The sequence below is a fragment of the Ischnura elegans genome, chromosome 3 (assembly GCF_921293095.1).
Source record: "Ischnura elegans chromosome 3, ioIscEleg1.1, whole genome shotgun sequence".
Lineage (NCBI taxonomy): Eukaryota > Metazoa > Arthropoda > Insecta > Odonata > Coenagrionidae > Ischnura > Ischnura elegans.
In genome coordinates this window covers 108254654-108281151 of record NC_060248.1, presented here as the reverse complement: position 1 = coordinate 108281151, position 26498 = coordinate 108254654, and the positions used below count along the sequence as shown (strand labels likewise).

General features: G+C 39.0%; 1 protein-coding gene across 2 annotated transcripts in view; it reads left to right on the top strand.

The window, feature by feature from the left end:
• The window catches only part of LOC124156341, a 71155-nt gene that overhangs the window by 26096 nt on the left and 18561 nt on the right, over positions 1-26498 (top strand). For both annotated transcript variants that reach the window (XM_046530844.1, XM_046530843.1), the window contains exon 3: positions 13772-14315. In XM_046530844.1, coding sequence (XP_046386800.1) covers positions 13772-14315 — 544 coding nt within the window. The remainder of the gene's footprint in view (positions 1-13771; positions 14316-26498) is intronic.

Genomic DNA, 26498 nt, shown 5'->3' with positions numbered 1-26498 from the left:
ATATAAAGATCTATTTACAATGGAATGATGTTTTGGCTTCACATATTAAGCATTTTTGGATAGTTTGAACGCAATCGAAAAATCGACTTTTGTCCGCCGAAAAGGGCATCTCAGACCACTGTGTGGCTGTGCAACAATTGAAATCTGAAGCCAACGTTGAACCCCGAACTCCAATATAACTTGGGAAATGGAAATAATTTGCAAGTTAAGTACTTATGAGTAGATCTCGTCGTAATTATGGCCATCGTGATTATCAAAATTAATGAAAGTAAACTTTACAATCGATATTTTAAAAAAAGTAAACAAGCGCTATCGCCAGAATCAGCCAATCACTTCAGCGATTAAGGGATCCATGATTTTGCCATTTCAATCTTGGTCGCATTCGAAGAAGCCAATAAAATTGCTCGTGTTTATACTAACTCTGAGGTCTACATTATAATGGCCTATTCTGGGAGGAGGTTTTGCTGCGAGCACTGCTCCCATGACAGTGCACTTCGCAAAGCATAAGGCTGGCAGCGTGACACGCTGGTTTGGGCGCGCGGAAAACTGATGGCGGTAGGAAAATGCGGGCGTAGCGAAGGAATGAGGAAGGGGGAGCGGGGAAAGGATGGAGATCGAAGGAGGTGAGTCGGAGAAAATGTAGAGGAAAAAATGTAATCTGCTATGTTTCATTAGTAGAGAAGAGCGTGGGTTTAGATATCTGGTTATAGAAAATAAGGGGGCGTTCATTAATTACGCGAGGTGATTTCGGCGATTTTTACATCCTCCCTCCCCCTTGGTGAGATATCGTGATATTTGGCTCGACCCTCTCTCCCTAAACTCATTTGCGATTGTTCAAAATGAGTAAATTCTCAGTGTGAATACGCTAATCTATGCTTCATTGCGTTGGAGTTATTAAATAAACGATTTGTTTAATTATATGTATTTAACATTAGTTAATAATAGTATTTAAGATTACTAAGATCGCAATTTTACTCTGTTTCTTGCGGAAAAACAATTACGTTTCAGGCGAGATTGGGTGAGAATCTGGCTGACCCCCTTATCCCCGTGAACGCATCCCGTAATTAATGGATGCCCTCATATAAAGACTGACGTTAGACTGCTGTAAAATAGCTAAGAACTGAGAGCAATTGTGCTCATTTTTTATTCGTCGGTTAATGGCTGTTTAAAACTTCAAACCGTATCGTTCTGGGTTGTTTACCGATCTCATGTGGAAATATCACTGCTTGAACATGTAATGGTGCTGCTTAACAATGTGCTGAAGTGAAATTAAATCTTGTCGTTGATCCATGCAGTCATTCACGAAGTCCTGAGTGCCCAAAAAATGGACCGGGATATTAATGCATCTGAAAATTCGCCATCGCATTTTGTCGCTTTAAACTATTCAATTTACGCTGATCCTCAGTGCGTACATCAGCATCTAGATATTCTTTAAAATGTCTCCTCTGAAACGTCTGAAGAATGTGATTTTTTTAATCAAGAGTTTTAACTTCAGAGAAAGTGGATGGACAGTGAACGCGACACGTGTGGAGAAAACAAGTTGTATACTGTAAATGTTGCCTCGCTGCTGTGGGGCATTCGTCTTATTTTGGAATAAAGAGTGGCGGCACATAATGATGGAAGTATAGAGTTCCGAGTTCTCAAAAATGGATTGCTTAACATTTCCGTTCACCTTTGTAGTTTTCTAAGGAGTATACCTGCGACCAAAACTGGCGAGCAAGAGGTAAAGCGATGTTAGCAAAAGCTGTGAGTATCCAAGCACGAGGTATGTTCAGATTATAACGATAATTTTTCCATTACGTGCGTTTGGATCGTTCGATAGTCAATTTTTTTGCCATATTATACATAACCCTGATGCATGATATAATATTCAATTGTTTACTTTATCAGCCGCCAAGGTTAGACGTGTTTTTATTAGCTCGGCTCGCACTTCATTGCTTGTTCGTGAATTTTTGTCCAAAAACAATGCTGTGCCGCTGCCCCAGCCTCCATATTCGCCGGACAGGGCTCCGTGTGACATTTTTCTATTTCCAAAAATAAAGACAACCTTAAAGGGCCGTCGTTTTGCAAGCCTAGATGGAATTGAAAGAAATCGCTGACAGAACTGAAGGCCATCCCAAATATCGAGCTTGATAGTGTATGATAAGTGTTTCGAGGATTGGAAGCCCATGGACTGGTGCATAATATCTTATGGGGTCTATATTAAAGGGGACAACATTAATGTAAAGGATTAAATATACATTTTTTTAAATGAAATTCCCGTGTTTTTTAATACACCTCGTTCCCGTCCTCAGCGGGATAGTTTGTCTAATCTCAAGTCCATAGTCCTAAATTTTTTTCACTGTATGGAATTTCAATTACTGTATTTTTTCCGTTGAGACTCTATGGGTTCGTTACTTACAATAAGTACGCAGATTGAATCCTGTCGTGTTCTTGAGTCCAATCGCGTGAATAGGTGGAAGTCACGAATGGTTCACTGGCCGAATCGGCTAATTATAGAATCACGACGCATGCGCGGATGCTTGCGTAAGTAACATCTACCGTTTTTGGTATTTTAGGATTATTTCAGTTCTTTAGCAGTCCTTAATCCAAACAATTAGCCGATTTTTCGCATTTATTTTGATCGTACTTTTTCTTATTATTTGGGTCCTTGGTCAAAATTGTTTCCCGCACATGCGTCAACTTTTTTTGGTCTGGCTGTACGATTAGGCGGGGCTGAACGCCATTGAAGAATCTGCCGTTTTGCTTTTAAAGTCTTTAGAAATGTATGTTGGCGTGACAAATATGTTTCCATTGAGGGTTTTTTTTTCGTGGAATTCAAGAAATTTGACTGATAAGGGAGGCTGGACAAATTTGAAGTAATGAATTATTTGTCGTTCCTTTTGGAGGATAAATTCGAATGTCCATAGAAATGTACGCGATAGTGTCAAATAACGCTCGACTGTTTAGATATCCTGAATTATTACATTTTTTTTAACTTGGATATCCTAATGACGCTCAGAAGTTGAAACCGCGGTCGATGTTTGAATAATATTTATGTGGAATATTCAAAAGGTATTCAAATTCAATATTTATTATAACATATCTTAGTTTTTCCCGGCGTACCAAGTGCAAAAAGGATTATCGGGTTTTCCATCGGGTAATTGGCTGCTTATCTCCCGACGTTTCGAATTTCATTCTATACAGTCTAATCAAGTCGAACCTGCTTCTGTTAGGAATAACAACGGGAACTTGCTCATTATCCTCAGGGTATCTATAAAAGATCCCCTGTGGATGAAGATCAAGTCGTTCTTGGAAACGTTAGCCCATTACCCGATGGAAAACTCGGGAATCCTTTCTGCACGGTGTTAAATTTTTTTACTCTGATAAGTGAGTCGCCTAACGTTTTTTCAGCGGTTGGAATACATATTCGAAACGATCATATAAAAAGTAAGCTCCATCCAACGATGCTAACGCGATATCCTGATAATCCTACTGCGATTGCTCTCTCACTGGCGTTGACACGGTGACTTTCCCCACCGAACGAAACCGGAGAAAAAAAGGAAAAGAGCTGTCGGTCACGGAAAGTGAAGCAGCGGGGATACACTAAAGGTGGGAGGATGACCGCGAGGGGTGGCACAACTCACACACACACACCAAGTTAGAGAAGTTGGCGACGCTGAGGAGGAGGAAGAGGGAGTGCATGTTATTTAGAAAAGAGGGGAGAGAATGGCGCGCACGGCGGTGTTGTGGCGCTTTGGCGCTCTCCCTTGGGGGAGGGCGTGGAGTAGGTCCGTTGGGTGGAGAGAGAGAGTGGACTTGGTGAGGCGGGAATGTCCGTTCACATCAATGATCCGGTTCTTGATATTTGGTTCATGATTCGGTCGTTCGAATCGTTCTTTTCTAACGCTCAAGTGTTGCAAAACTCGATTCCGTGCATTGAACCCAATCCACGATTCCAGGCGAATGTGTTATGCGTATCGTGGCTCGTTGAATGGCTGTAAGCCTTTGGATTAAGTATATTTTCAACATTAAAGTGCATATTTTCCTGATCAAGTGTATTTTTCTTCATCATGAAACGTCAAATATATATTTAGAATGGAAAATGTTTTAAAGTCTGTCGCAACCTGGACATTTAAACTCAATTTTCAATGAACTTCAATCTCAAAATGAAAATCTCAATCCATAAATGAACTTCTAAAAATCTTTCTGCGCCGCCAGAAATTAAGGAAATGTCTACTATGGTATTGTGCCCAATTTCGTCGAGAAAAAGGCGAGGGTATTTTCTTACATTCACTGTCAAACGTGATAGTATTGGTATTCAACATAAATTCGTGTCGTGAGCAATGGCTGCTTGTGAGCCATATCAAGGGTGTTTGTCGTAGGGTGAGTTTTCACAAAATGCATTATGCCGTACGATAATTGTGCTCACGGATTGAGGCTGCGAGAGCTATCTCCGAGTTTGGATCGCTTTGTGCAAGATATAGCTATGTTACGGACAAACTTTATTATGAAGCTGAAATTACTTAATAGTTAGTTACTGGAAGGAATTTATCCCGGTGAGGTTAGAGAAATTTGAAGGATTACCGTGAATTAATCAAGGGCAAGAAGTTCTCAACACCAATGAGACGGAAGTTAAAATAAATTTTATCAGTCGTCCATTAAGGCCTGTTTACACGGTACATTAACACGTACGGGTTAATGTCTAAATGTATGAACGCGAGAATGAACGCCAAAATGCACCGTGTAACCACCCAACTTGTACGAATGCATGCACAGAAAATAGAACCTGTTCTAATGTGGTTCATGCATTCGTAAAAATACGTATGTTCCGTTCCGGTCCACAAAAATCATTCACGCAAACGTACATAAACTCGTACGTGTTAATGTATCGTGTAAACAGGCCTTAAGAGTGTAGTGATCAATTTCCTGAATTGCGCGGCTATTACAGTCCCTAAAGGGCATTTCACACGAGCGCGAATGCACGAACGAATTTAGAACAGGGATTATTTTGCCATCTCACGTCCATGCATTCTCGCATGCTTTCTAACAATTCACCGCTATACACGATGAACTTTTTACTGCGCCTGCGTCAAATTGTGCAAGTTCGTCCCCCCGTGTAAAACGGCCTGAAGTGTCATAGGAAAGGGTGGCGTATCTGAATCCAAACCGTTCATAATGAAAGGTTATTGGGTGGATGTGGAGAAGATTAATAATAATATTTATTTTAATTCCTCATTATACAAACAGTACATTAAATAATTTATTAATTTAAATTAAATAATTATTTTTAAGTGCGAAAAAAGGTGCTGTTGCGCAAGCGGCAATTTCTATATCTAGTCCGGATTGGTGTTGCTTATAGGTTAAGTAACACCAAGCTGGACTAGTTATAGTTATTGCCACTTATTTTCGTACTTAAAAATCACTTACCACGTTCCGCCTCGGTATCTAGTCCAGATTGGTGTTGCTTTTAAGTTGAGCAACACAATTCTGGACTAGTTACAGTTATTGCCGCTATGTTTCGCATTTAAAAATCGCACACCCCGTTCCGCCCCGGGTTCCCCTATAAATAAACAAATATTTTGAATTGGACACCCTTTGAGACTTTCACCTCGCTTCAGGGTTGCCGACTCTCTCATTAACAAATAATTTCAAATTTTAATTTGCCCTTTTACGGACATTTTTTTTCCTCTTTTACGTGCACTTTTCATTCATTCACGCTGTGTATCCCGAACTGTGATTCGATTCATTCGGGTCACGTCCATGACCAGTTCTCATTGAACGATTCTTTTATGAACGGCGACACAACTGTGTGGAGGGAAGGAAGGCGGCTGGCAGCTGTGGTGGTGGGATCGAGGTTGTGGGCGTTTGAGGCGGCGGAGAAGAGGAGATTGGGTGGGTGTCGGGCGGGAGACGACGGCGAGGAGGCACAAAGGAGAGGAGGATATGAATGAAAGAGGGAGGAGAGAGAGAGAGAAATGGGCGGGAAGAGAGGTTGATTCGTCCGAGTGAGAGTGAGCGCGGGAGAGGCCAGTAAGTCAGTCAGTCGATGGCGGGAGAGAGAGAGGGCGCGCGCGAGGCGGCGACGCCGGCCGGCGAGGCGGGCTGCTGGCGGATAAAAAAAATAACATGCGGGGGACGCCTCCTCCTTCTTGGTGATTTGTCCCCCCTCTCTTCCATTGGGCGATCCGGGGGGAGGAGAAGTAGGGGATGCGCGTGAGATATTCGGTCCTCGTCGGAATAAAATGCATTTCCGGTCGGAACTTGAGGATGGGATGGGGTGTTTTCGGGAGTAAGGGTCGGACTCACATTGTCGCGAGACAGTCCTTGTTTTATTCGCTGCATAATTGTGCTATTCTATGGTAGTCCCGGTATCAGTCTTACCCTTTTGGCGATATGGATATTGTTCTTTCGCCCCTATACCGTTGATAATTTAAGTTTCCTATTAATCAGAATAATTTTCACAAATGTTTTAGCAAATTATAGGCGCTAAGTTATGTTGATGCAGAAATAAATGTATCGACTACAATTACAGCCCAAACTCATTTATAGTCTTTGGCCTTTTAACCTTATTTTAATTTTATATTTTAAATTATTCGTTAATATACGCAATTTAAAAAAGTCACTGCTCGTTTGAACCCTTCCGTGACAGTGCGGGGTAACTCAGTCATTACCCAAATTATACATACGTTGTATAATGTTTTTATTTTGTTCCTTTGATATTTTATATATTTGATCTCAACCACTTCGTCGTTATTTAGGCGACAATTGTTTTCTCCATTTAAATTGTTTTTGAAAACTCCAATTTTTATTAGTGGGTTTACTAAGTTACACCGCATAGCTGTTGGCGGGAAGAAAAAAAACCTTGTTTGTTATCTGAGTGCAGGGATAAAAGTTGAATGCAATAAATTTTATTATTATATTATAACTTCAATAACGCCAATATTCTACACGATGCCTCCTTTTGTGCCTATTTTTTCATAGCATGTTGTTCGATGTACAGTTACAATCGCAAAATATGAAAGATTCCTGCCATTTCGCACAAAATCGATGTAAAAACCTTTATGTAGCCTACAATATATTTATAAATTATACAAAATAAGATATAATATCATTGAAAAAGAGATACATGGTATTGAGCTACAGGAAAGACTAAAATACAACGTATAACTTATGAATTATAAACGGGGTACGTGAGATACCCCGCACAGTCGTTCGTGTTAAGTTTTCTAGGCACAGTCACGGAAGGGTTAAGAAACTTAATGAACAATCATGGTCCTGTCGTGTTTGTTATCAGACTACGCTGGGATTATCCTGTAGTTGCACTTATTTCTTTCGATTTGACTTCAATCCTATTCCCTGATGTGAACCAGTGCTTTTGCAAATTGCTATGGTGTGTACTTAAATCGCTGATACTACGCCTCAATCGATGTTTTAATATATACATGTTTCAAGCTGGATATATTAGCATGACAGCCTAGTGTATAGAGAGCTATGTTTTTGATCGAAAGTCCCGTTCAAATCCCGTAAAAAAGACTTGGTGAAGCAAAGCAAATTTCTCCCAGTGCTAACTGCCCCCTTAATCTGGATGTGTGGTTTGCGTCTGCGGCTTAGCCTGCAGTGATTTCTACTTTCGCCCATTCTAACATACCTTAGCTTCAGTTTGAAACACGGTTTAATGTTTTGGACCAAGGATTTGTAAAAATAGACTTGCTTGGCAATAACTAAACGAGAAATTATCTTGCTATTTCTTAGTAATTTCCTTTGCATTGTAGAAGTATTTAATGGAGTATTATTCATTAAGAATATATACACTCCTGGTTCAGTGCCCGAAGGCTAAGATTTAATTGGAATTTCTTGTACGAATACCCGTTGCAAGTAATTATTTCTCAGGTTTTCGAACTGTTACCGACTATGGAGAGAGTGTAATTACCTACATTATAAGAAATGTTATAAAATGGTAGGAAAGTTTTTCTCCGATCTTTATGTTCACTTCCACTGAAAAGCGCCAATATTATTTGTTTCCGTAGGTTATAGTTTTTTTTCCTATGGTGTTTAATTTCGAACACTGTCGCCAGCGCCAGATCGATGAAAATATTCTCTCGTCTACATCAGATCCTGAACTTTTACATCTGCGTGATGGATTTAAATCTCCATGAATACCTCGTTGTTATAATGTATAGTAATTAAGCCCTTCTGTGGCCCGTGGTAGCCCAGAAGAAAAGGACAATGGCCGAAGTAGCAACAGTTTTGCCGTGGTTAAGTTGTGTACAGCTGCGACCTCATGTTTAGATGCCGGAAGTGGATAATTTACCCGCAAGTAATTCTTAATCGGTAGTCTGGAGAAGTCGACCCCGCTATACGACATTAACCATCATGAACTTCACATTGTTTTCTCAGAAATTTTCGAACGTGCTCTTCCTTTCTTTGTTGCGTCTTTGTGTTCTGTTAGTTACTGAGCGATGCTGTAACTTTCGCGTTTTAGGTCAAATTGAACTTTTACGCTTCTATTAAAACAGGTTTAGTAATTAAACATGGGCATACCCAGCGGGGGGAGGGGGAGGCAACTGCCCCCATCCCCCTAGAAGTGATTATGAATTTTGTTCAAAATAAAAGTTCTGAACAAATTTTTCTTTTGAAGTAGTATATATAGATAGTAGTATAAGACATGGAATAAAAATAAAAATCATTTTTTCAAGCAAATAATTACAAAAACTAATAAATTGCTGCCATAATTTCCTTAAAATTTTGGTTTCATTAACCTTTTCTGTGCAAAAAAATTACAACTTGAACGACCACAGCTAGTTTTGCCCCCCCTCCCCCCAGTTTTGATTTTTGGGTACGCCGATGAATATAAACCTTAAAGGTTAGACGTGAACTGCATTATTTTACTGTGGAAATTCTACGCATTAATTTGGAACTTGACCTCTTCCCTATCGCAAAGTATGCTTTGTGTACCTATGACATATTTCTTTCGAAATGTCGTGTAAGTCTATTAAACATAATGATCACTTGAAACATATTTCCAGGGTGAGTGATATACGTTGTTTGTTTCCGGGATAATAAAATGATTGCGTAGACACAATGCCGAATCAACCAACGCCCAGCACTCTTGGTGAAGTCCAAAAAGTATTAAATATGAAAAGATCGCTTAGATTAATGATGCTGAAAGATTTCTTGACCTCACACTTGATAATGTAACTATTTCTTTGGAGTATTAATAATATGAATTGACGGACGTAATTCGGAAAAACGGAAAATTTGTAGTACTAATAATGGATTTCGCTTCTACAGTATTCTCCGGTTAAATATTAAATTTTCAATGGTTTAATTGATATTTCAAAACGGTTATAATCAAGAACTAAACCTCAGGCAAAATTTATTAGTATTTGAGCATTTTGTGCCATAGGATTCCGGCGTTTTAAAAGGGCCATCCGATTAGAATATTTAAAACCCAATTACAATAAAAATTGGTGCGAAGGCTTTCGTGGTGCGCTGGTACTGTAGGCTGCATTTTCCGGGTTTCACCGCGTCGTGGTTGCGTTGGTGACAACAGTTTCACCTGCATCCCAGCAGGCGTCTTCAGGGCGAAGTGACCTGAACTGTGAACTTCGACCTGAGTGAGTGAACTTCGCCCTGAAGACGCCTGCTGGAATGCAGGAGAAACTGTTGTCACCAACGCAACCACGACGCGGTGAAACCCGGAAAATGCAGCCTACAGTACAATAAAAATGTTGAATCTTCTCATTTCCGCATGAAGGTTTCTCGAAAACTGATTTTTACCAAGTGAGTCCAATGGTTCTTGAAATTTGGCCTCAAAAGGATAGTGAAGGTAATTTTTCCAGGGAGGATATTTAATGAAGAAGAGGATTCCTCCCTCTTTAGGACTTCTATTCACAGATGGTTCGATAAAAGGTGATAATAGACTTCTCTTGCTTAAGGCGGAATCGAGTGGTACTAACGCACCAATTATTTCCCCATTAAGAGTTGAGACGGGGAACCGCGGAAGTTGAAATTGAGACGTGGTACTTGAATTCAGCGAAAGAGATCAAGAGATATCTTGTAAATCGTGTACTGGAGTCATCGATAATGGGTTTTTGAACCTGCTCTAACATCATGTCATTGATCGGAATCCAAATATTAGTTTATCATCCCTCTTCCGTGTATTGGATCAGTTATCCTCTTTGAAAGGTGAGGGCTTTTGTAAAAGAATGCCTCTTCTTCGTTTACTGAATTATCAGTTTACAAAGACAAAGTTTCATGGAAAGGAATAAGGCAGTCGACATATGAGCACGTGCAAACCTCTTCGACTGGATCTTAGAATTGAGGAACCTCTAACATGGGCTGCTGCCCATTTAGGATTAGTGACGGGTACCTTGAGTTTACGAAAGGTACAAGCGATCAAGATTACAGTTAGCAGGAGAGTAAGGTTGGTGTGGTGGATGAGAATTGACGAAAGTGGACGCATTTGAAATAGTTATCACGGAGAAATATCGGTTGGAAGAGATAAGGAGCACAAAGAGCTTGTGTTTGAATCGATATATATGGGCTTGTGATCCCCACGTATTTAGGATGAATGCTGGTAATTCTATTTGGAAGAAAGAAGTTGCTGATTGATTTGGAGAAAAAGGGATATTGTATTATCTATCATAAAGAATGTGTTTAAAGTCAATCCGTGAAGGTCAGCGGTTCCCAACCGTTTTTCATCCCGTACCCCGCTGTATGTATGTAACAAATATTATTCCCCCTAAAATTTTACGTGCTTATGTTGTATACATATTTCCTGGCGTCCGATATTACCAATTATTTTCGGCGTACCACCGCTTGGGAACCTCTGGTGTAGATGATTGAAAATATTCGTCTTCTAGGTACACTAGTGGTAAACAACTTTCGGTTAGCCTAAATAACCATGAATTATATTAAATATTAATCAAAAATACAGTTTAAGCACTATACATATTTTTTCACTTATTGTTGAAAACAAGGGGTAATTTCTGACGTAGTGAAGTTCCCACATATTCCTCCCTCTTTTATGGCTGCCTTTGGTCCATTAATAGTAGTGCATTTTATTTATCGTTTTTTTTTAGTATAGGTCGTTGCGTTTCAACAAGATAATCTCTGTGTGGCTGCTCTTCATTCGAGCTCAATGCCGTTCGTAAAGTGAGCAGTTTAGTAGTCCTGGCGCGGTCGTCCGCCTTCCCGTGATGTCATGGAGGATTATGAGATGAAATTGGACTCGTTGGCTGCAGTAAAATATTTTCTGGTTGCCGTTTAAGAGCAATCTATGTTCTTTAAATTCCAAGACTTTAGGCTTTATTTTTTTCGCTCATCACGCGGTAAAGACTGCTGAGTCCTCAATGAGTTGTGGACATGACGGCTACTTCCCGGGGCATTTGTATCTCTCGTCTCAATGTAGGAGGCAGTGAATTTATTTCGAAATGGGTGCAGCAGCTACAAAAAAATGTCGAAGTGCCTGATGTGTCGTTTGCTTAGTAGTCATCGGTGTTAGCGCTAGATCTGTCCTATGATACACAATGTTTTATTGTGGCATAATGTGATTTAGGTATGTACTTAGAGGTTATTTTTATTTGATTGTTGTTAGTCAAGTTCACGGATACAATTAAAATCAGTTGAATCACACATGTGGTGGATTTTGGGTTATTGGTCTCATAATCTATCACTCGCGAGTTATCTTCAATATCGTAATTGCATGTCTTATCGTCCTTTCGCAATTGATGATCATTCTACGAAATCTAATCAGTTCAGAGACGACAGTATTCGACGGTAAATATTCTTTGTCATTCCATTGTATGGATCATCTTTTAAACTTAACTGACCAATTGACATCAATAAATGTGAAATAATTATGATAAACGTGGATCTAGGTGTATGATATCAAATCAGCATGCTTTGTCTCCATGGTTGCTGGTTCTCCACTTTGCGATAAGTATTATTGTTTAGGAAAATAATCGTTAATTTTGTCGCAAGGGTTTCTGGCTTGGCGAAGCAGGAAATAATTTAAACCTTCTAACGAACCGATCACAACTAAGACCTCAATTGTGCAAGTTTTTTTGCTGCGTAAGTGTTGAGTAAAAGTTTCATTATGCCACCTACTCACACCATACATTCATAAAAAGCATGTTCTTTTGCTTGTTGTTGCATGCAACTGAATAATACATGTTGGAATGACATTTTCGTCCATATGATTTTATTAGGCTGCGCATTGATAAGACATCATTATCTTACAACCACTTCCGCATACGAAAGAAAAAAATTCAGATGTGATCCACGAAAGTGACTTTTTATCGCAGTTTCCAAAAATCCCTGTCTGTGAAATGCAAAATCTAACGCTAATTTTCTGCTTTAAACTTATATGTTGCTAGTAATAATACACTCAATAGAAAATAAGTTATCTCTTATGACTAATTTCCTGGTTCGGATATTATTTAATTGGAGTCGGAATTTCTTTTAACGCAAAGAAAATTATCCCGGTCAATCGGAGATAAATATTAGCAGGATCTTTGATGAATCTCCGTAAAAAAAACTTATATAAAGTCTCTTAGTGGAGTTAAATATTTTGATGACTGAATACGTAGGTCATTTATTTCAGATGGGAGGGATAGTTAACCGTTATTAACGGAGAGGGGGCCAGATTTCATGCACTTAATTAAGCTCAAGCCAACGAATGGTCGAGTGAATGGTATGATTGGGCATATGCAGTACAGCTACTGATTCAATAATTTACTGCTTCGATCCATTGCTTGGCTTGTATTGTTGACGGTAAATATTGTAGCTCATCTTAAAGAATAAGCCTGAGGCTTATGAATGGAATTTTGTGGGACGTTTCAATTCATCAAGCTGGATTGCTCTTGAAGTTATGATACTCGAAACCTATCTAGTTTTAGAGAAAAAAGAGCGTCTTATATTCAAATTCAAAAACATTTAAGTCTTTGTTGAAGTTCCGATTTTTCTCTTATATGTAAGTCCAAAATTTTTAAAAATTTTCATGCATAAGGCGGTGGAATTTTTTGTATGGAAAATATAATGCATTGAAGTATTTTCCTCTGGTTTCTTTCTTCCAAACGGCATCTCTTTATAGCATTCTCTTAGGTTCCTAGGCCCGAGAATTTAGCTAACGCAACGAAGCGTCGTGCAGTGTAAAGAAATCGGCGGAAATACTTCAGTGGTCATCGGAATTACGAAATTAATAATTGTTCTAGTGTTGTCAACCGCCGAAGGGGACCTCTCGCTGGTAATTTTGTTTGAGCATTTGTTTTCATCGTAAACGGATAGTGTTCAAGCCGTTTCTCGGTGCACGGAATTGCGCAGGTTAGAGCTGCATTTATTTCTCAAATGGCGTGGAATTGCGCGAATGCATAAACGAAATTAGAACGGGCTATTTTGCCGTCTCGCATCCACGCATTCTCGCATGTGTTCTAGCAATTCACCGCTTTACACGGCGCAATTTTGATTGCGCCTTCGCACGTACGTCGGATTGCGCAATTCCGTGTACCGTGTAAAACGGCCTTTCTAACAACCCCTGCCACACGTTTTTTAGGCGGCTTGCGGGGTAGTATGCAGATGTAGATGATGATCTTTCTTCAGCGTCAGCCGCCATGTGGGCTCCCTTATATATGTGGAATTGAAGCCGTTTTTATATATTCTGAGAATTGCCGACAATCTCCTCCCATCCTCCCGCGCTGGAGCTGCCTAACGGAAAGTTAAATAAACTATCGTTTCCAAATGATCGATGAACAATTAATTAACGATCATATTATTTTTATTTTTTCAGGACGAAGTGCTCGCCATATCGGAGAAGGTCGTCCTTCGAGTCGAGGACCTGCTCACGTGGATCACGGAGGATGCGACATGGACCCGTGGCCTTCAACCGTCGGTGTGGGACAGCGGGGTCGCCGTGGACGAGACGCCCTCATCGAACGAAACCGCCTCCTCCTCCTCGTCCACAGTGAAGGCCGAAGACCCGCCGAAGCCAGCGACCGGCGACGACGACCCAGAAGCCTCAGCACCCACCGAACCTGCCCGAGGCAGCTCGTCTTCGACGGACCCCTCGAATGCCATCCCCCCCGAGGACACCCCCGATGCTGCCGCCAGCCGATCGTCTTCACCCAAGGCCGAGGCGGACCCCTCCGCGTTGTCGTCGACCGCTCCCGACAGCGCGCCGGAAGCCGCCCCCGCCGCACCCGTCAGTAGTGTCCCCTTCGAGTTGATCTCGCTTCCCACGCGAGAAAACCACCTAAATTCCACCCTGGACTTTCGGGATGTGATTCGCGAGAAGCAGAAGCTGCAGCAGCAGCAGATGGAGATTAAACAAGAGGGTAAGGGAAGTTTAATGGTGAGCTTACAGTGTTAAATGCGCGAGCCGTCGGGGATCACATGGGGGCTGCCTTGGCGGCGCGCGATCCTAGTCGGGTGGTCCATATAGTGTAATCGTTATTAATATTGGTATGCGAAGTGTCAACGAGTCTTGGAATGAATTTTTAGAATAAATTTTCTAGTTGTAATTAATGAGTAAAAGGTAGGTGAAACGTTGATGTCTACTTTTAATTTTACATATTAATTTGACTAGTTGAAATTTACTGTGATTTTTTAAGTTAATATTAAAACATACATGGCGGAGGAAAATTGTGTCGATAAATTTTAACCTTGGATACGTGATGCCAGTGGGAACAAATATATTGATGATGTTTAGGTCGAAAACGCACCATTTTAACTACAGAAACTTTGAGCCAAGCGCCATTATTGGCCACAATTTTCCCTTGTTGCCTCTATGCCTTGGATGAATGGCGATCTTCTGCAGGCAAAGCGTTCGTGGAGTCATGAGTTGTCCAGAGCTTCCGGTTACAGGGAAAACTCGCAGCCAATCGGAGCGCTTGGCTCACAGTTTCTGTAGTTAACAAATTGTGTGTTTTCGACCGAACATCATTAGTAATTTTGGTTCCTGCTGACATCAGCTATCCAGGGTTAAAATTTCGCGACACAATTTTTATCCACCCTGTGAAAAGATATGATCGTGAATTCATTAGTAGGAAGAGTTCACGGGTTTCCCATTTGATTCATGGGTTATTTGTCTCGAAGTTTCGAGGGCGCATAAGGGCCATGGGCGCACCCTTAAGACGATTGCTACTCCATCTAGTAGTAGTAGTAGTAGTAGTTATTTAGTAAACTCCGGAACTAATCAACTCATGGACGCGGTAGGGCATCCTAGAACCCTACCTTCCATCAATACGTCCAGAAAGCCGGAGATCTTTCGCCTAATTCATTAATTAATTGGCGTGATCTATGACTTTAATGATTAGTAAGTTTCAAGTTTTTTTTCAAATAAATGTCATTGCCATAAAGAATTTCCGTCATGTAAACGCAGAAATTAAGAGAATTCGTTAGCTTAAATTTCATCTATTATCTTAGTACGTCCTTGGTTTAGTCCTATTTCCTAGTTTGCCCATTTATTACTTTAATGGAGTGCAAAGAAAGCCTCGTGCGCAATCATTCGGTATTTTGAAATTGTAGTTGATTAAGGATCCATGTTTACGTAACTATTTACTATAAATAACGTAAGAGGAAACTCCCTCTTCTCATCGGAAAGAAATTACAAAACTCGTCAATTTAGCAATTTCAGAAATAGGTCTGAAAATGAAAAATTCGATGATAATTTTTAGGAAAATGGTAATGTTTGATTTCTTTGGAATAGTCGAATTTAAAGTTTGAACACAACGAAGTGCGACGTGATCTGATTCGCTCTTTTAAACAGTGTATGGGCGTTGGCTGATTTTGGTGTGAAAAAAAGTCAGATTAGCACCATAGAAACGGTTTTATTATAGTCTTGTAGAGTTCATACACTTTCTCCAGAATTTTACCTAATTTGATCGCTAAAATATGTAAAAGTTTACGAAATTTCATAATGATCTCATGTTACTGCGTTGCATGCGAAATTGATTAGGTGTGTTGGTGAGAATTGGACTTACTGAAATATCTCCCATACCTCCTGAAATCGTAAGCGTTTAATGGCCGGGAAGGTCGTCCTTTATTCTGCGCTTACTCCTGTAAAATTCGTATGCAAATTTGGTGATTGTGCTTTGAATTCGTTCTATTTTTCCTCGCAACCGATAGCGAAGTAATTCGTACCGGGTACTGAGGTTCTGGTTTTTCGCCTGCGTTTCTTTTATCGACCTACTCCTCATTGTCAAGGCGTTAGTAGTCTAACATGTCACATTATCACATCAGACCAAACTTGCCTTGTAAATGGGAATCATAACGCTTCCATAAACGTTAGCGCAAATGCCCCCACTCAACAGGTGCGAAGCTCAAGAATCAATCCATGTAGTTCCCGTGAAAAGTAAAATGTTATAGTTTCGCCAAGGCGTTTGCGTTTGGGATAGTCCGCTGAAATCAGCATCTTATAAATCGATTCACTGCTTCTAACGAGAAACTTCGAATGTAGTCAAGCTCGTGCACGGGAGCAAATTTACACATACGATTGAAATAGCCATGAAAAAAACATTCGCCTACCAGTTTCCCTTGGATAAGATGGCTTGGTGTAACTGGTGGCATGCGTGACCGACAATCGGGAGATCTGGATTCGAATCCCGGCTAAGCGTAATGATTTTCATGGCGATTTTTTTCCTTGTCGTTTAAATCGGTCCTTCCCTCTTATAGTCTTCAACTAACAGTCCCGTATTTTCATTGTATTTGAAATCACTCCCGTGAAAATAAGCAATTGAGTTGGCGCATGCTCGTAGTGTTAGTAGTCGTGAACTTTTAAGATCCGTATTTAACAAATCATAGGACAGTGGCAGATACAGGTTTGGATCAAGGGGGGTAGGGCAAACTGAGTATGGAGAATTCCTTCCAGCCTGAAGAGAATATTGGAAATTTGGGAATTTCAAGGCACAAACAGCATTTTTGGCGCGATTCTTTGAAAAAAATACACAAATATACCCTGAGTTACAAACTTATTTGTCATTCAATTCGTAATAGTTGGTAAATTTACCGGAAAAAATAACTAAATATTTTTGTGCAAAGTGATTTCTTTAATTAAAGAAAACTTCGATTTTATCAAGTGTGTTTTTCGACCCAAGTATGTGTTTAGATCCGCCACTGCCGTAGTACATATCGGATTTTACCTGTCCTTTTTATAAGCACTAGATATTGGAATTACCTGAAAGAAAGAGAGCACATTCCATTGAGTCAAACTTTCATACATGCCCTATGATAACCTCACGGTCCGTGACAATGATGCCGTGACGTGAAGTGGAGTGGTGAAGGCTTCGCCTGCTGCCTGAAATTATCATCTATGGGAGTGCTGAGTGGAATTTGATCATCTGAATATACTCGTGGAGTGTGTTTTTGTTCCCGTTTATCCATCAATTGACATAACACATTTTCATGTGTATTTTCTGTGGAATCACGGGGTAAATATCAAATATACAGTTTTCCTCGGCAAAACTTTTATCGGCAACATTTTCGTCAATCTTGTTGTCTGTCTCGAGGATTATTATTTGTAAATATTTGGTAATTACTGAGCCAAATACACCTCTCCAACTACCAAGCTCAAGAAATTTAGTCCTGGTGAAGTAAAATCATTGCGATAACTCTATTTTACGGGCGTTACAGAATTTATTAAGTTAACTGTATGGCGTAAATTGAGATCGTGTAAATTTCACGTCGTTTTCCGGAAAATAAAGTTACATAATGTAGAGATGAAAGTTTTTGTTTCGGTATTAGCTTAATCTCCTTGAACACTACAAGTCGCCAAGTGAATTGTTGGTGTTCTATTCATTTAGCCATGGATTGTTTCAGAAAGGAAATATCCGTAACGCATTCTCCTTTTTAGAATTGCATTCCCAGTAGTAATTATGCGTACGCTATGGTGTTTTATTCTCTAGAGTTTTTTTTCATAAGTTTGGAGAAATAGGATTACTGTTTTTCAACCACTGAGAACCCCATGAAGTGGTGGTGGTGTGGTGGCCTTCCAATGAATGTATTTATTAGTCTCGTGCTAATCTAACCAAGTATTATACATAGGAATGGTATACATATTTCGTGTATAAAATCGCTTGATTATCGAAGCCTGGAAATAAATCTGGAAATATGTGTTGCCTCCCTCTTTTATATATTATGGTAGAATTACATGTCTGTCATTCCGTTATCCATGCCTCTAGTCATAAATGCAATCCGACGGTAATCCTTGCTTATAACTTTGTAGCGTTTAATGTACGTGCTTTTAAACAAGTACATTCCCCAACCCGTCCGCCTATTTGTCGTATAATGACTTTCTTCAACTGTTCTTATCATTCTCATTGGAAAGACAATAGTGTATTTATAGTTTTCTGATTCTTTATTGTTTCTTTTTTTATCGTGTCGAGCGCCTATCCCGTTCACATTTCCTAAATATTTACACTATCGATGCTAATATCAGACTCGTGGAGAATGAGCATTTTTAAGCCAGATTCTGCATCTCATTGGAATACGCTTGCGTGGGCACGGATTTTGGAGTGAAAGTTAGCTGAGGCTACTTTTTTCCAATCGGATGCTGACCTTGAAATTCCGCCGTCTTTGGTGAGAATGCTCGCACTCGCAAGACTCATGTGATCAGAGTCTGGTGGGAACGTCTCGTGGACGGAGAATTTTTTTCCCTATTATGTATCGTATTCATTTGTAACCTTCATGCTTCAAGTACTTTTTGATGAAATGAGAGGGTGATTTTACCTCTTTTCACAAAAATGTTGAAGGTGTTACCCGTGTACTTAATTTTAACTTGGAATGATTTGAAATGGAGTTGCCATGCGTGGCTTAAATTTTATGTGGCAATCATTTCATGTCACCATTCCGATTGAGAAACGCTTGAATTGCCTATGTAGGAGTGCACTCAAGCTCTCTTAGCTTTATTCTATTAAATTTTGATAGCGTAGATCGCTGGACAGCCAAAACCATGTTTTAAAGATTGCTTGAATTCGGTTTCCATTCTGAATTCACTGTAGTTTTTGTAATGAAAGACTAGGAAGTACTAAGTAAAGATTCCATACGTTATGAAAATTAACAACCTAGGTTTCAGAACCTTACGCCAATGCCATGTACAAGATAACCTTAAAGAGAGTGCGGAATTCTCTCTATTTATTATTAGTTAGGTCAACCGAAAGAGTGTCTTGCGCTGTAGTTTTACTTGGTGCCTTGTGTGTACTTAAAACCCCCATAAAGAAAAATTGGAGGCTAGATCCTTTCTTTCATATAATATGGTGTGATAAATGGCATGCTCTAGTTTATCAGTTTAGCAAGGGAGGTCGATGTGTTTTTAGGAAAGTTAATTAAATGTTCTCCTTCATTGACTATTCATGGCACTAGTTCATGAAATGCTTATTCAACATTAAGTCAACAATACCATGATAGGTTTGACGCAGCTCTCCGCTAAATGCTCTTATCAGCTAAAATTTTCACACTTGCGTACGTCTTTTCTGTTAATTCCTCATCGAGGATGCTTATTCGTCGGAATCGAATTCATTTCTGTGGTTTGACCTTGATTTGATTTGAAAGTTGACTTTTATTAATAGTTTTACTACGAATGTGAATAGAATTTGGCCCTCTTAAACAGTGGGCCCGTAGAAACTAATATCAAAGACACCGTCTCATATGGTCAATGTTTAAAATTACTGCTGCTGTGAGATTTTTAATCGGAATAGAGATGTCGAAACGCATTGCGCGCTCAATGAAGTTTGTGGAATATTGCGAAATTTTGAAGTTCCTGTGGGTCTTCCAATTTAGCGAATTATTTATTCGCCTTTTTGATTTCTCTGTGCGTCTCTGCTGCGATGCAAACACAGAAATGATATCCACGAAAAGTCTTTCGTAGATTATTCAATTGTGAAGGTATTCAAATATATTTTATATGTTTTACTATCCTTGTTGTCTGTCGTGACCGCACAGTTTAGAGTGAAATAGTGTGGCCATATTTTAACATCTATAATAATTTAAAGGCTCTAGTTTTTGTTTGTCAAGCTTTTGCTGAAGAACTGATTCTGGACTTCTGTTGGTAAATTTATTCGAAATCAATTGTAAAAAATCACTGTTTGCCTCTATCGTGTCTCGTAACGAATTCTTTCTTCGTCCTTTCTTGTTTGCTAATTATTGAAACCAAATGACGAGCGTTTACCGCGCGGTTAAATTAATTCATACCTTTTTACAAGTTGTCACTTTATGTATCATATTGCGTGCTTAATAATGATGGAGTGTTAAAGAGTCTCCCTTGCGACTTAAAATTTTACCTTTTTATTACATATATATAAATGTTAAAAAAATTTATGGTAGAAAATATTGTAGTCTTGAATGATGGCTGGAAATCCTACCGAAAAATCTGGAAACGATTCGCACGTCCTATATATTCGATCTATGACGAGTTTGCAGTGGGTGATACCTTCTCCTCCAGTTTTTTCCGGGAATATTGTGTTATATAACTCTCTTCTGATTTTTTTATTTCCCTCCCAATACGAATTTGTTGCATAACAACCGAACCATTCGCGAAAAATCGAGACCATTTGCCCCCAAGGTTACTTATTAAGGTGAGAATGGATGCTGTTCTGTCAAAACGGTATAGATTATAATAGAATAAAGAAACGTCAACCTTACCGGACCGTCGAGTAACATCCCGCGTAATCCGTGTAAATCATAATTATCCTTTGACTTTATCTTGGATAAGGACATTAAGGACGCAACACACTAAAGTGTGTGGTTCAAAGGAAATAACGCCGACGACAGCGAAAATATTAGCTATGAATCATGCCATTGAGTGCTCGGTAATAATTTTAAAGGGCTGCATAGCAAGTTCTACTTGACAGGACACATTAAAACGTGGAAAGTATTCGTTATTTTGGTCTTTATTGTTTCGTTTACTAAACATCTTTTGTGGCATTCCATTAACTTTTCACAGTTATTTGACTAGGAAAGGCTTCACATTCCCAAGCTAAATTTGTACCATATTTACTGAATTAAATTGGAAGTGCTCTCCCACTATTGAATGATTTCACAGATTCTTTTTTTTGTGCTCTTCCTTAATTTCGCTATTGTGAGTAAGTCATACCTGCTGAGTGACTTGCACGTTCCAATTACTTCCTACAAGTGTATTTTCGTGGGTGTGATTTAGCTTTAATATTTGATACTTTGCCTCGAGGCGATGAGAAATTGGAATTTTATGTTACAGTGACCGTTGCCTATGTATATATTTCCCATTGTTATCACCTGATTGACGTTAATTAATAATTTCCTTCGCTTGTTGGGGGAACAGAAGGATCTGCCTATAAATGCGTTGTTGGCATCAAACTCTTTGGTTGGTTTGCGTTGACCTGGCTTTATGAGTAGGTTTATGGATGAGGAATGTACAGAAAATATTATCAACCTTTTGCCATATGTTTTTTAACCTTTGGGAAGTATTAATGCAATCGATTTTTGCTCTTGTAAGTCATATGTTTCAGTTTCCACTTCCCATGTCATAGTAGTGTGGTGATTTCGTTGATTTTCATATGTTCACCTTGTTTAAGGAAGTTATCATAGTTTTTTATATTGGAAATATGGTAAATTTTTTCTTTAAATTAAAAAAAGGTATAGCGTTGGTGGAGTGTTAGTGCCAGATTATAAAATAATATGTTGTTCTAAATTGTAAGATCCTCGTAAGACATAAATGTGTTTAGTAGACCTCGCGTCTTAGCTTTATAAGATATTTGGCCTTGCCTTGGCTTTTGTCATCGATATTTTCATTGATTCTCTGTTTAAATGCTGTTCTTAACTTTCGTTAGAATCCACTCATTTTGATTATTAATTATTTCTTTTTCGATCCATATGGATTATCCGCTTTTTCTATCAGGTATGGTTAATGTTATTGAAAGTATGATAGTGAGTGTATATAGTTCTGTAAGTTTGGCTCTTTTAGGGCATTTACCTAAATTATTTAAGAATGAAAGCTGTGTGTTTGATTTTTATCGCCGGAGAGATATTTTACTAATCACGTTTGAGGAGAAGGTTATCCATCAATGTATGCATCTTAGAACCAACCGAATTCGTCTCCCATTTTTTATATATCTGACTTATGTGTCGATATTACCCTCGTACGATTACGTGTCAATATTACGCTACACCTTTCGTGTTATTCTTGGCTTTCTTATTCCTCGCCATTACTTCACGTAAGTATTCAATCGCAAGTGACCCACGGGCCTTACTATACCCTCCTCAGCCTTATTGGAAAACAAACTTGTTAAATTGGCGAAATGTCCCTGTGAGATAAACTTTTTATCCTCCGTAGCCATAAAATTTACTGCGGATACGCCTTTTAAATTGTTTTTTTTTTACCGAAAGCAGCTTATATGTGGTCATTAAATCGTGGTTTTAATGGTGGAACACCTCATACATCTGTGCTCCGAATTGGGGAATGAGAACTCGAATTCACGACTTACGGTCGAGGAGGAGACGACTTAACCCTGGTGCCACAGGAGACCGACATATTTCAGTCAGACGAAAATTATTTTTTAATTGAGAGTGATCGTACGTCCCGATTGCAGTGTTAACAACAACATAATTAATGTAACTGGACTTCTTACGCCACATTTGTGGCACGCGATCGTTGTGATTTTTGTCTTAATTGTCGGTTGACAATTGTTCATCGTACTTCAGTGTCGTAGCTCGGAGAGCCTTGGTCTTTGGACCCTTACCGCCCCCTATCCAGAATCAGAATGAGTCTTTTTGAGAGGGAATATGAAATATGATGCCCGTGGAAGGCAAAGTCGAGGTTATCATTTAAAATTAGCGCAAAAATAATGTTAATATAGGTTTTGTTTTTTTCCATACTAGTTTCGTGGGAGCCGAGTTCAGGCAACCCAGGTGAAGTGTCGTTAGGAGATCTGAGCTCGAAGTGAATTTACATTATGACCAATCTCCAACCCCCATAGTTTTTGTCCAGGTCGTCGAGATGCGAGCGTCCAGCCAGCTATCCTCCACCCCACCAGCAGTTATGACCAGCCGTGGTACAAATTTTATTCAAGTTTCTTGACACAAAAAAAAGGATAGTTACCGTAGTATTGACAGTTAGTCTATGAAGTGGTGGTTTTGCTTTGGGCTCTATTTATCTCCATCACCGAGAAAACAGCTCAGTCAGGTCTTAAACAATGGTTCAGGTTTTTAACTAAATATAATTGAAAAATTCATCTAATTACTTGGATTATTACTAATGCGATTTAAAAAATGTCAAGGTTTTAGCCGACACTTGCTGATGTACAATAGACAGGTTTATTGAATTCTCGTGAGGACTATCGAAGGTCCTTAAAGGGGTAGTTTGGGCTACCTGCCTTCACCAGTAGAATTCTTAAGAATATATCAACGTCATCTTGTAACTTTATAAAAAAACAAATAGTCTTCTGAAGTCTTGTTAATTTTTGTTGGCGCTAATAATTATAAATGGTGCTTGAGGTGTGGTAATAACTATCTGTGGGGTTAGCCTATCACCTGTATTCGGTGGTATACCGTTTTTATTCAAGCATAGTTTTATTTTTCTGATCTTATGCATAAATTTTCATTACCGCCGGGTTTTTTTTGTTGTATAGCGTTATTATCTCAGTCGTATAAAATGATACAATTTCGAAATGATTGCCCATTATTAATTTGTGCTGTCCTTAATACGCTGGAACGTAAATATAATAATGTGCACATAAATTTCAATTAATTTGAAAGTAGAATAGAATTGATAGTAAGGTAAAGATCAATATTCAGCATGCCTCAAATTGTTTACTTATATGCATTTGGAAGCTTTTGTCGAAACATTCCTAATTAGGACTGAATTAACCCCGAAGCACGTAAATATGATAGCAAAATAGGCAGCCTTTTTCACTGTGCCTGGTGTTTTAGCCACCACATAGTCATTGAATGGCATATCCCCTATCCCTTTATGGCTCATCTTTCGTCAGCGTCAGCCGCCATGTTGGCTCCCTTATGCATGTGGAATTGAAGCCGGTATTGATATTCTGTGAATTGCCGTCAATCCCCTCGCATCCTCCCGTAGTGGAGCTGCCTAATGCGGCGCGCTGTAGCGCCTTTCATAATCCATAGAGAGCTCACTCCGGCCCGAAAACTTTCATGATTTTCTCATTAATATCGTATGAACATCCATATTTTAAAGTAAATATGAGTAAATCTCGTCGTTATATCAATCGTAGACATATTGAAGGAGACAATTATTTTGTTCGGCGAGAGATAGGAATTGTATTTTCTTCCATTTTACGTAAAGTTACATTTTTATTTTGTATTGTTGTCGAGTGTGTTTTTTATCACTCTCTCGCCGTTTCTCGAATCTCTAAGGCTTTTTGGTGAAAATTCATGGGGGCAAATGATGTTTTCTTTTTATCGTAGGACCAAATTAGAAAAAATGAAGAACTTGGCGATGAAGATTTTATCTAACTCGTAATTTTGAATTATTTACAATAATTTGAGCACGTTGTGCGATAATACGCAAATTTTTGTTTTTTTTCCGAATATTTTTATAATCCGTCGCATTCCCGCCCATGGCTTTGAGTTTGGTGGCTAAAATGTTGTTTTTCTACACTCTCGTCCCAATTCAATGGAATTGTCTTTTATTCGTTCTAAATTTACTTATTGTTGGAAAATAAAGCCATTCGTGGAATTTTAGAATGAATGCAGGTATCAACATTAAGTAGCGTGAAAGTATGCTTTCTCGCATAGTCTTGGCAGTGGATGTTAGAGGTTTGTTTTGGATGAGACTATAGTAAATTCATTGTTATTGGTCCCTTTTTTTGTTTGCTTTTGAAAATAAGATAACAAATTGGTCGTCAACTATTACTTTGAAAAGAAGCTGATAGGGAAAAACATGGCAAAAATTTTTTTTACTGATGATTTTAGAGAATAAAATATCTCATGATTGATATGATTTGCCTATTGCAACTGCCAGATGTATGTACATGTTGCCAAATAATTAATCACGAGCGTGCTGCGCCCGCTACCAGCGGGCTCCCCCACTCTTTTCAATGCAGGTCCACAGAGGGACAGGAGCGTTTCTAATTTTAAAATGTAGAAAATAAAGGCAGGGTCTCATGTACAAATTGAGGTCAGAGGACCTCTTTAAACACAACAGTGGAAGTAATTACACTATCCTCTGTTAAACGCAAATGATGACTCTGCTTACGTATCAACAGGAGACTTGAATGTGGAATCAGCCGCATTTTGATAAAAGTTATTTAAAGAATGCGAGATATTATTGCAAATGAACAAATGTATCAGTTTGTGCGCCGTTAACGTCAGGAATATGTGCAGGTTTTTTTTTAATTATTTAAAAACCAATTTTAGGAAACAATAGCAATATTTAGGAAGTAAGATATGCCGTCGCATGTTCTCTGATAAATTCTGTGCATTTTCGTACCTCATTTGTAGATTTTGGTTGCATATAAGTTGAGAAAAAGGTATCTATACAGTAGAAATAATATAGAAGATTGCTTTTTATTATGAAGTTGTTTTAGTAATTGATAGTGATATATTTAAGTAAATGAAAGATCGTAGCACTTTTCCACAAGAATTTTTAATGCGTACAACGCGTTTCGGCTCACTGAGCCATCATCTGGTACAAGACGCTTAAACAGATGTGAAGATCCCTTTTATACCCTTGAGAAAGTAGAGTATTGGAGTTGGAGAGGATTTGACATCTGTGAGGAAGGGGGGGTGGGAACGGGTGTACAGAGTAGAGACAATGGGGAAAGATACAACTACGGGATGTGGAGAACCCACGTTGGGTTCTCCACATCCCGTAGGGATGGTTCTGGTCATAGTTATGAGGGAGGGTTCTGGTCATAGTTATGACCAGAACCCTCCCTCCAACGTGGGTTCTCCACATCCCGTAGTTGTATCTTTCCCCATTGTCTCTACTCTGTACACCCGTTCCCACCCCCCCCCCCCCCCCCCTTCCTCAAAGATGTCAAATCCTCTCCTACTCCAATACTCTCCTTTCTCAAGGGTATAAAAGGGATCTTCACATGTGTTCAAGCGTCTTGTACCAGATGATGGCTCAGTGAGCCGAAACGCGTTGTACGCATTAAAAATTCTTGTGGAAAAGTGCTACGATCTTTCATTTACTTAAATATGTCTAACTTCCACCAATTGAAGCCTGAATCTGTTGAACTGATAGTGATATAAGCTGGGTAAATCTATATGTCTTGTCTTTGAGAAGAATAATTACTTAGTTGTTTAGATGAAGCACTCAGCATAAACAGGTGTAAAAGTACAATCATTTTTCTAAAAGACTTTCGTCATAAATTTGGTAAAATCTCTCACTAATGCATCATGCATTGCTTTAAAGATCACCCCTATAATTTAGTAGTGCTTAATGGGTAATAAGATCTGTATAGGTCTTAAATTCATGAGTACATATTTAGTTATCAAGATGACTTATTTGTTTGATTAAATATTATGATAAATGAGTTAGTTTCAGGAATGTTTCAAATTTTCATCTCAATTTTCGACAT